Source organism: Nannospalax galili, unplaced genomic scaffold (assembly GCF_000622305.1).
Source record: "Nannospalax galili isolate Female #2095 unplaced genomic scaffold, S.galili_v1.0 scaffold1379, whole genome shotgun sequence".
Lineage (NCBI taxonomy): Eukaryota > Metazoa > Chordata > Mammalia > Rodentia > Spalacidae > Nannospalax > Nannospalax galili.
In genome coordinates, this window is record NW_008343573.1 from 1,738,735 (window position 1) to 1,750,321 (window position 11,587).

At 38.0% G+C, this 11,587-nt stretch overlaps 1 protein-coding gene across 1 annotated transcript in view; it reads left to right on the forward strand.

The window, feature by feature from the left end:
* Positions 1 to 11,587, forward strand: part of LOC103739398 (neuroblastoma-amplified sequence-like) — a 165,653-nt gene that overhangs the window by 32,370 nt on the left and 121,696 nt on the right. Inside the window, exons 8-9 of the mRNA XM_008839774.3 lie at positions 1,972 to 2,105; positions 3,789 to 3,887. Of these exons, the coding sequence (XP_008837996.2) occupies positions 1,972 to 2,105; positions 3,789 to 3,887 (233 nt within the window). The remainder of the gene's footprint in view (positions 1 to 1,971; positions 2,106 to 3,788; positions 3,888 to 11,587) is intronic.

Below are 11,587 nucleotides of genomic sequence, written 5' to 3' on the forward strand. Positions count from 1 at the left end.
AACCTGGGAGCTTCATAAAGAAAAGTATAAAGCAGAAACCAAATAGATTTTGTAGGTTGCTCAGGTTCAGTGCATACAGATTCTGACTAATTGACAAGAGTAGGACTTAGGGATGAGTACTCTTTGCAAACTTTTCAGCTTGTTCTAAGAAGTTAGCGTTGAAAGCCGATGACACAGATAGTGATTTTCATGCAAAACACTGGAAAATCAGAAAAAGTGCAGTGAACTTACATTGTAGAAGTTTCAAATAAAGGTTCAAATTGCTATTTAATAGGCTAGTGCTGTCACATAGGGCCATAATGAGAGTTATCTATGTGGTCAGGTGTAATTTTAAACTTTCCAAGTAGCTGTAATAAGGAACAGGTGAAATTTATTTAAAACTGTATTTTATTTAATACCAGTATATCCAAAATATGATTACTTCATCATCCAATCTTTATGAAATGTTGAGAGAGATTTTACATTCATCCTTGGTACTAAGTCTGAGATTTGGCATGTACTTTTATATTTTTCTATCTATAGAATATCTTGGTTTGGATTAGGCCAATATTAGGTGTTCATTGACTAGTTTTAGATCATGAGGAACTGTTGGAAATGTTAGGGAGAAAAGGTTTTCCTCTACACTCTTAAATTTAGTTTCTGTGGACCTGCAAATTAAACTTGACAAGAGACAGATCAATAGGAGGAAAGTCATGTCATATTTATTTGTAATATTTTTCCATGCATGGAGCCTTGCAGAAAACCAAAACCTCAAAGAAACAGTTTGAGTCAGGAGCTTATGTGCTATTTTAATAGAGGGTTTTAAAATATGGCGATGTGAATAGATAAGATAAAGGGAGTTTGGGCTTCTAGTGGTGGAAACTATAGGAAAGTGACTTAGAAATATATGTAGGGTCTTAATGAATCTTTAATAAGGTTTACAGATTTATTCTGGTGTAACTCTCACTTTCCTCTGCCTGGTGTACAGGAGCATTTTCACCAAGAGAAATTTATGCCATATTTTTAAACAGATAAGGGGTGGGTAGAGAACTTTTCCTGTATCTGTTGGTTCTCAGTTGCCTTCATCTTTCGTCAAAAAATATTTTATTTTTATTATTATTTTTTATTTTGTGTGTATGAGTGTGTTGCCTGCATGCATGTAAGTGTACCCATGCCGTGCATTGCCCATGGAAGTCAGAAGAGGGTGTTGAATCCCCTGGAACTCCAACTGGCAATTGTTAGCTGCCGTGTGGGTGCTGGGAACCGAAACATTTCCCTCCAGCCCCAGCCCTCTTCTTAAAATAATCTTTTTGTCAAGATGACATATGTTATAATAGAATATTATGATCATGTTCAGGGATAATAAACTTTATTATTATAGAGTTTCCCAAGGAGCTCAGGCTTTCAAATCTTTATCAATATAGCCAGATATTTAGTTGATGGAAAAAGGTTGACATTGAGTGAATGTTTTAAGTATCCTTCCCTTTTTTTTTTTTTTTTTTTTTTTTGGTCTTTTTGAGACAGGGTCTCCCTGTAGCCCCAGCTGTCCTGGAACTCACTATGTAGACCAGTCTGGCCTTGAACTCATAGAGATCTGCCTGCTTCTGCCTCCCGAGTGCTGGGATTAAAGGCATATGCCACCACGCCCAGCTGTATCCTTCCCTTTAAGTTGATGATTAGGCAGATGGAAATTTCCTGAAGTCTTTTTTTAGCATAGGCTGTTGCAGTAGAAGAAATTAATATTTGAAAGCTTATATCTGGAAAGAATCTTTTTTACAGTTCTCTAAGGCTGGATGGTGACATTATTTTTTCTTATTTTATAGTTAATTTAAGTAGAAATACATCTCATTCAGAGAGACTGCTGTGGTTCAGACTGGTTAAGAGGCATGGCCTCGGCTTGCTTGGTAAAACCAATGTTGGATTTTTTCCTGCTGTGCATCTGATGATTTACCTAGTATCTCTTTAGTAATGTAATTTCTTCCTCTTTTACAGGCTTCTAGTTTTGCTGGTGATTTGAGCTATGCCATTGCTGGGTTGATATTTTTAGAATACAAAGCAAGTGCGCAATGGTCTGCAGAACTCTTGGTCATCAATTACCGAGGAGAACTTAGAAGTTACCTTGTTAGGTAAAAATGTGTTGGAAGTCATATTTGATAGAATGTTTATTTTTCTGGTTTTGTGCCAGATATTAATACTTCTTTTTAAAAGTGCGTTATGAAAAATTGCAGATGTATTAGAAAACTGAAAGACTTACATAGTGAACGCTCATATACTTCTGTTTGAATTCTGGGATTATGGTTTTGCTCTACTTTCTATGCCATCTCCATCCATTTATTCATCCCTCTATTCAGCTATTAATCAATCCTATTTTGTCTTTCAGAGTAAGTTAGAGATATAAAATATTTCAGAATGCAGATTATTAAGAGTTCCTTATTTGTTCATAATTTCTTTTGAGATAAAATTTACATACAATGAAATGCAGAAATCTTAATTTTGATAGATGCATATATTTGTACAATTCAGACCTTTGAGAAGATGCAGAACATTGCTATCATGCCAGAAAATTCCCTCATCCTTCTCTCTTCCACATCACCTCTACCTAGAACAGCTACCATTTTTAAAAGTTGTTTTTAAAAATTAATTAAACCCAGAACTTGCTATGTAGACCAGGCTGGCCTCCATCTCACAGAGATCCATCTGCCTCGGTCTCCCAAGTGCTGGGATTAAAGGCATGCACCACCACGCCCGGCTTTAATATATATTTTTTATTGAATTTTTGTGCATTTCATACAAAACATCTTGATCATCTTTATACCCCCTTCCTATCTGCATCCTTCAAAGCATCCTTCCTCCCACTGGATTTCATGTATTCTCTCATATATATTAAGGACCAAGTTAGTGTACCCAGACTTCCCTCAGTACAAGATAGACTGACTAGACCCCAGTGAAAAAGTTTTTCTTTTTTTTTGAAGTCATAAATTAGTTTTGCCTGTTGAAATAGTTCACATCAATGGAATCAAATACAAACTTCGATCTAAGTCTTCATTTATCTAGCATATTTTGAATTCATCAATATTTTTGTATATCATTACTTTATTCATTTTTACCAGTGATTAGTATTTAATGAATTATGTGATATATATTTACATGTAGATATATAAATATTGCATGGTTTGTTTATTCATTCCTCTCTTGATAGACTTATAAGTTTCCCTTTGGGGCTGTTGCAAACTAGACCATTTGTGACCATTGGATATACTGTGACCATTCTTGCATAAGTTATTTATTTATTTATTTATTTATTTATTTACTTATTTATGTTTATGAGTATATTGCCTGCATATGTGAAACTGCACCTGTGTCTTGCAGTACATGTGGAGGTCAGAAGAGGGTGTCGGATCCCAGACACTAGAATTATGTATGGTTGTTTGCCACCATGTGGGTCCTGGGAATCTGACCTCCATCCTTTTCAAGAGCAGCCAGTGCTCTTAAACTCTGAACAGTCTCTCCAGCCCCCATTGCATAAGTCTTTACAGATGAAGTCTTTCTTTTTTCCTGGGTCCTTCTCTTTCAGTGGTATCGCTGGGACATAGGGTATATACAGTTTTATTTTATGAGGAACTAATAGACTTTTTGCCAGTGTGGTTGTGTCACTCACATTCCCACTGTAATATGTCAGAATTTTGGTTGTTTTGCATCCTCAACAATATTTGATATTGTCTGTCTTTGAATTACAGATATTTTCAATATTCAGTGACACCACTGTGGTTTAATGTTACATATTTCTTTTTTTGCCTTCTTAAACTTAGTGTTGGGACAAATCAGAGCTACCAAGAGAGTCACAGTTTCAGCTTTCATGGCCATTATCCTCATGGAATAAATACTGCTATTTATCACCCTGGTCACAGGTAAGCTGTTATTTGTTCTCTTGCTTGGTAGATGATTAAGTAGATAGAGAAATCTTGGCTCAGATTCAGGAAAAAAATTGTCCATTTCAGCTCTGATAGTTGACTTTTTCATTCTGTACTCTTGTGTATAATTATGTTTCATATCTGTAATATTGTTGTAGTCATCTTCTGATCATTGGTGCCTAAGTTTCTGACTCAGTGAACTTTCCTGAGCTAGTGATAACATTGGGAATTTCATTGAGAAGTTTCTCTTCTCTTAGCCTTTGGGGCCTTCTTTTTCTCATCTGTAAAATGAGTGTAATGGTGACTCAGTTATTGACAGAACTAGGAGAATCCTGCATATTCAGTACTGTATATTCACCGCCCTTCTGAAGGGCCTCAGGAGACTTCTCTTCTCATTCATTGCTTACAGGTTCAGGCATGTTTGTTGGCACCACAGTTCCTCTAGATACCTGTATTCTGTTCTCAATATTTTCCACAACTTCATTGTTTGCCACCTACATTGAGGTTTACTGGAAACTTTAGCATTTCTATTTCTGATGACTTTTCCTCTTTAATTTTGTTACTTGAGACTGAAATTTACATGTTTTTTGTAAGTGAGCGAAGAGAACTGTTTGGTCAAATGGAAGGAGTGTCAGATTGTGAGTTAGATGAACCTCATCTGAGTTTTGAATTTGGGGACTACTGGCAAGCCTGTGAACTTTAAAACTCTCACTGTGCTTGTCTTTTTTTTTTTTGGTCTTTTTGAGACAGAGTCTCTCTGTAGCCCCAGCTGTCCTGGAACTCACTATGTAGACCAGGCTGGCCTTGAACTCACAGAGATGAGTCTTTTTATTGAAAATGTATTCAAGCTTTGTGTTTCTTTTAGGGTTAGGTCTGTGAAATTTTGTTGAGAATTTGAAAAAACTTTTGTATGGCTAAAGAACATGGTCACACATACATAGACACACTGCATAGACATACACAACATACGCTCACATACAAATTTAAGTTCCTGATCCTATTCTTTGTTTTCCAGACAAAAACACTGTCTTCAACTTTGTGTATTAGTTTCTTTCTGTACTGTTTTGTCACTTACTCATATTTAGCTGTGCTGCTTTGACATATAAATGGAATCTCACTTAGGAGATACAGATCTTGTTTTCTGACTTGAGTTTTGATTTGTGCTGCTCTGGTTCATTTATTTTTAACTACTATCAGGATGCTGCATTTTATGAATAGCATGCAAAATGCTTATTCATTATTCTGTAGTTGAAATTTGATTTGTTTGCAAGTTGTTTTGGATGTAAATTAAGTGTTGTGCTAAAAATTATTGTGCATTGCTTTGGTACATATGGCATGAGTTATGTAGGAAACATAACTAGCAGCAGAACTGCTAAATTGCTGGTTAAGTGCTTCCTCAAGTTTGTTGGATAATGTCAAATATTTTTCAGAGTAGCTGTACTAGTTTACAATTTCAGTGTGAACTGGTTGTTTTACACTTTTTTTAGTTCTCCAGTTGGTAAAGTTAATGTCATACTGCAATATCTGGTGTTGAAGAATACCTCTAAGATGGGACAGGGTTAGTTCAGTGGTAGAGCATGTGTGAGGCTATGAGTTTCATCCTTAGCACTGGAAAACGCTAGGAAAAAAATGAAAAACATCCCATTCTAGTTTAATTTTCATTTGTTTGGTTAGTGATGAAATTGAATAGCTTTTTTGAAAGTTAATTGACTGCTCTTGTTTCCACACTATGAAATGCTTTATCATATGGTTTCTAATTTTTGGGCAGTTTGGTCCTGACACTTTGTTAATCTGTATATTAATTCTGGACCTATTATATGCAAGGTGAATATTTCACAAGATGGTACTTGTCTCTACATTTTTTCTTACTTTGGCTGTTATTTTCATGAATGATATTTGTATATAATTTCAAATGTTAAGTAGTTCTGAAAACTACACCCAAATTCTTGCTCTCCACAAATAATCCCTTTCAACCATTAGTTGATTCTTTTGATTGTTTTCAAGAATCTAAGTAAAATACTTGCATTGCTACTTTTTCATTTCCAATTTTCCCATGTTACCTCTTGATTTCTCTTTGTGGAAGAGAGATATTTAGATGTTTACCTGTAGGTATGTACAACAAAGTTTGCTTGTTCTCCTGTAATATCTATATCATCATTTTGTGGGATGGGTACTATTATGGTTTGTATGACTTAGCCACAGGTGACCTGGAGCTGTTTATAGTAGTATTGCATGATTACTTTCCCATTCTTATTTATTAATCCAATAAATATTTGCTATTTCTCACTCTGCCATCTGTATGGAACTTACTTCTAGAAAGAACTACAGGCATCAGATGATGAACATAAAATATATGAGGACCTAAGTCCTCCGACTGCAAAAAAAAATAGGGATAAGAGATGGGAGGAGAGAGTAGGAAGGATGGGGCAGTAAGGTGCTCTGACAGTTTAAAATAGAACGGCTAGCTGGTGAGATGGCTCAGTGGGTAAGGGCTCTTGCCCTCAAGCTTGATGACCTGAGTTTAATCCCTGGGATTCACATGATGGAAGGAGAGAACTGACTCCTACAAGTTGTCCTTTGACTTTTCTACATTTGCACTGTGGCATGCATGGTGTATGTGTGTGTCTTTATATAAATGTCAGAATAACAGAGTAGCTGCACTGTTCCCATTGAGAAAGTGACATTCCCCCAAAGACCTGTGTATTAGTCAGGGTTCTCTAAAGAAACAGAACTGGTAGAATGAATATATATGTATAGAGATTTATCAGCTTAGCTCACAGGATAGAGACTGAGTAGTCCAACAATGGCTGCACCACACTGGAAAGGCTGAGAATCTGTAGTCACTCAGTCCATGAGTCTGGATGTCTCAGTAGCCCCAATCTGATGCTGAAGGTCTGATGAATTTGAAAAGATCAGCTAGTCTTCAGTCTGTAGTAGCAAGATGAACTCACCAGCGAGAGAGAAGGCAAGCAGCAAAAAGCAAGGTGTTCTCCTCTGCCGTGGCCTTTTATACAGGCTGCTATCAGAAGGTAACACCCACATTTAGGGTGTGTCTTCCAGCTTCAGATGATCCAATTAAGAAGATCTCTCTCATTTCAGTTAATCCCGAATCCAGTCAAGTTGACACCGAGGATTAGCTATCACAAGTCCACTCCTTGTCAACTTGACACCCAATAGCATCTCTCTATGTTATGCTTAATTTTCAAATGAAAACAATGTTGAGGTCATAATTTCACCTAACATGATATGACTATCCCATCATACAATGACCAATGCATTATATATCTTAGAGTAGGCGATAAGGTCTTCAAAGAATGCTTAGTCCTTTAGTATCTCATAACCCAATATAATCATATAGGTTCACAACACTTAACCACTTAACACTTACCTCAATCACACATTCAAAAAAAGAATAACACAAGTTATTAACATATGTGTATACATACTCTAAGCCCACTCCCACTGACGTGCTTCCTCCAGCATAGCCATGCCTTCTAAAACCTCCCAAAACAGCACCATCATCTGGGGACAAAATGTCCAAATGCTTGGAGCCTATGGGGGACATTTTCACTCAAACCACCACATTCTACCCCCTGGCCCCCATAGGCTCATGACCATATAAAATGCAAAAATGCATTTAGTCCAACTTTAAAATTCCCCATAGTCATTATCAATCTTACTGCTATTCCAAAGTCAATAGTCCAAAGTCTCTTCTGAGACTCAGTGAAGTATCTTAACTGTAAACCCGTAAAATCAAAAGACAAATTACATACTCCCAAACATACAGTGGAACCGAATACACGTCACCATTGGAAAAGGGTGGAATAGAAGCATAGTAAGGAAATACCGGACCAAAATAAGACCGAAAACCAGCAGGACAAACACCAAATCCAGTAGCTCCATGTTTGACTTCTGGGACTTTACTTCCAACGAACTTAGATGGCTCAGCCTCTCTAGTTTTGCTGCCTGCAACACACATTTCTCTCTTGGGCTGGTACCACTCCCTGTATGCAGATCTTCTTGGCAATGCCTCACATCTCTGGCATGATGGCCATCTCCTTGAGGTCTCCATTGCCAACCAGGCTTCACCTTCACAGCTTCACACAATGGCCTATCAGGGCCTTCTCTGGGCAGGGGAACCCCTGCTGCATGTTGCCTGGCCTCAGCAGCTCTCTGAAACCATGGAGGAAGAACTGATGACCCCTTTGCTCTTGCATCTTTCTTGCCTCTAAAGCCAGCACTGGGTGAACAACACTGCCAAGTTTGACAGCAAGTTTGAGATGGACTCCAGTCTGCTTTATCCATTTTAGAAGCTTTTCTCTTCAGTGGTCCCTGCAGCATTTTCCTTTCACAAGTTGGAGGCTTAACTGGGTGTAGTCTAGCCCCAGAGGCACTCTCTCCATTGTTTAAGTTTGAATCTCTAGACCCCTCCTTAATCACTTTAATCTCCTTAATCACTTTAATTTCCTTATCAATGGGATCCTCTCCATCACATGCCAGGGTTCCAACAGTTATCTTCCTAGTGCTCTTTTTCAATTTAAACTGTATTTCTTTCTGCCCCATTTTCTCTCTTTCACTGTAGATCTGTATAATATTCACCATTAATAGCCATACCACCATTTCTTCCACAAGAGAAATTAGTCTGTGGCTTTTCAACTTAGCCTCAGGCAAGCTTTTTGGCTGTGAGCAGACTCCAGCCAGACTCTTTGCCAAAATATCCCAATTGCTGCTTTTCCCTCTGGAACTACATTGTTCTCAGCACTACTTTCTTCAAGGCGCCTACTAGAATGGCCTGTTAAACTCCGCTTATAGCAATCAGCTGCTTTTCTAGCCCAATCTTCCACATTTCTTCAAAACCCCACATGGTCAGGTTCTTCACAGTCAATACCTCACTTCTGGTACCAATTACTGTATTAGTCACTTTTCTGTTACTGTGACAGAAACACTGACCCAAGCAATTTATAGAAGGAAGATTTTATTTGAGCTTATGGTTCCAGGGGAATTACAGTCTGTCATGGTAGGAAGGTAGATGGAGGTGGTTGGAGCAGGAGCAGCAAAAGCTAAGCTTTCACATCATCACGTAGGCACAGGAAGCAAGAGAGCAACTGGAGATCCAGCAAGGCTTAAGAATTCTCCAAGCCCACCCCTAGTGACGTGCTTCTTCCAGGATAGCCACACCTTCTAAAACCTCCCAAAACAGTGCCATCATATGGGGACAAAATGTCCAAATACTTGGAGCCTATGGAGGACATTTTCATTTAAACTATCACAACCTGCAAGAAGTGAGGTAGTTGTCTTTGGTTATCTAGAGCCAGAGGGCTCCGTGGAGAGAGAATAGCTGAACACAGCACTGAGTTGATAGTGCACTTGTCACTGGGGGAGGCCAGTTTGGAAGGAGCCAATTGACAAGTAGATTAATAATCCATGGTCAAAAGGACAGTGGTGAGTGCTGAATTGTGATGGGCTCTGTAGGCAGGACGTGGCTACACTTACTCTTTTAAGCTTTATTCTCCTGTTATTTAAAAATTCTTGCTTAGAAATAACCACCAGCTTAGGCATGTGCATGCCTATAATACTATCATTCTTGAGAATGAGGTAGGAGGATCATGTGTTTGAGGTTAGCTTGGGCTACATTGTGAGACACAAAAGTAAAGTTGCCAAGTTTTTAAATAGATTTGTTCCAGATTTATCCCCCAGGCCTCAGGTTTACCCTCTTCATTTCAATCACTCCAGTACATCATGTACTTGAGGGGTCTTGAGATTTTATCTTCTTGAGGAGTTTTCTCTCAGAACTTTCCACTTTGACCTAGTATAGATTCTCACATGCCACATAGCAGATGTCTTGGAATTTCCTTTCACCTTTGTCCTGAGAATCACTTTCATGTTTTTCTATAGTTGTAGCATCTGTTTACTGGAGCTCTTGCTTCCTCTTTCTTGGTTATTTCACTGTTTTGGTGTGTTACTGCCATTTCTTGTATCTTCTTGACAGTTCTATGTTTGTGTCACAAATTAACACATATATACCAATACCACATTTTGTTATTTTTTTTAAATTCATTTTTCCCCCCAATTTTTCCATATGCTTTTATTGTTTGAATGTGTCCTTTCCAACACTCATGTGTTGACATTTAGGGGCCAATATAGTGTACTAAGAGAAAGGAACTTTCAGAATTGATTTAGTCATAAGGATTCCTTCCTAATGAATGGAATTAAGGTCCTTAGAAAAGGGACTTCATGCACTGCCTATGTCTTCCTCCCTGAGGATACACATCACTTGTGTCTGGAAGATACAACATATAATGCCATCTTGAAGTGAAGAGCAGCCCTTAGCAGAACCCAAACCAGCTGGCACCTTGATGTAGACTTCTCAGCCTCCAGACCTGCAAGAAAACGTTCTTATAAGTTACCTAGTCTCAAGTATTTTTTTAGAGCATCATAAATGGCAACATATTATATATAACTCTAATTAGAATGTCTGGTACCTGAATTTAGTGAATATGTAGTGTACATCTTTGCAAAAGCCATGTTGTTTAGCATGACAGCTCAATATGTTAATTGATAATGGTCCCTTCATGAGACCTTAAACGAATGACTCATTTCCTGAGTGAAGAAGAAAAATTATCCTTACTCTTTGATTTTTTTCTTTCTTTTATCTTCTGTTTTGTATTTTTTTATTGCCCATTTCTCTGTTTTGTTTTTTCATTAGCTTTTTAAAAAAGTCCATTGTGTTAGTTTTATTTCTATCATTGTGGCAAATATCTGAAATGAATCAACTCAAGAATTTCAGAAGTTTCAGTTCATGATCACTTGGCCGTGATGATTGCTTTGGGTCCATGTTGCCACCACATGGTGGAGGAAACTGCTTATTTTACAACAACTAAGAATTAAAGACTTAGTGGATGGACTTGCACTGAGGAACAGCTAGGGACACTGACAACCCAGTGGGCCTTAACAGGGATGACCGAGTATATGGGCTTGGGGGTGGGGTGGCTATGAGAGGGTGACAGTGGGGACGGGGGTATAAAGATGATTAAGGTTGTTTGAGCTGTTCTGTATGAAATGCACAAAAGATTCAATAAAAAAAAAAGAAATGTAGCTGGCCATGGTGGCACATGCCTTTAATCCCAGCACTTGGGAGGCAGAGGGAAGTGGGTCTTTGTGAGTTTGAGGCCAGCCTAATCTACATAGTGAGTTCCAGGACAGCTGGGACTACAAGGAGACCCTGTCTCAAAAAGACCAAAAAAAAAAAAAGGTTAAAAAAAATACTATGATACAAAAGTTAGTATGGTCAGAATTTTAATTTTTAGTTTTTCAGGCTTCATATATATAAAATTTTGCTTATGTGTATTTACATACATACGTATTTTAATAGAATATGGGTAGAATCCCAGGGGTCCTAAAATAATTATCTGGAGCTTACCCTAAATGATACAACTCCTTCCACTGGACCCCACTTCCTAAAGGTTTCACTAGTTCTTAGTATTGTAACACGTTGGTGACCAAGCATTTCACACATGACATTTAAAATCCAAACCATAGCAGATATTTTGTGCCTTTAAAAATTCCTAGCTGGCCTGGAACTCACTATAAACAAGGCTGGCTTCCATCTCACAGAGATTTGTCTGCCTTTGCCTCCTGAGTACCAGGATTAAAGGCATATGCCCTCCTGCCCAGTTAGCCATATATAACATCTTAAT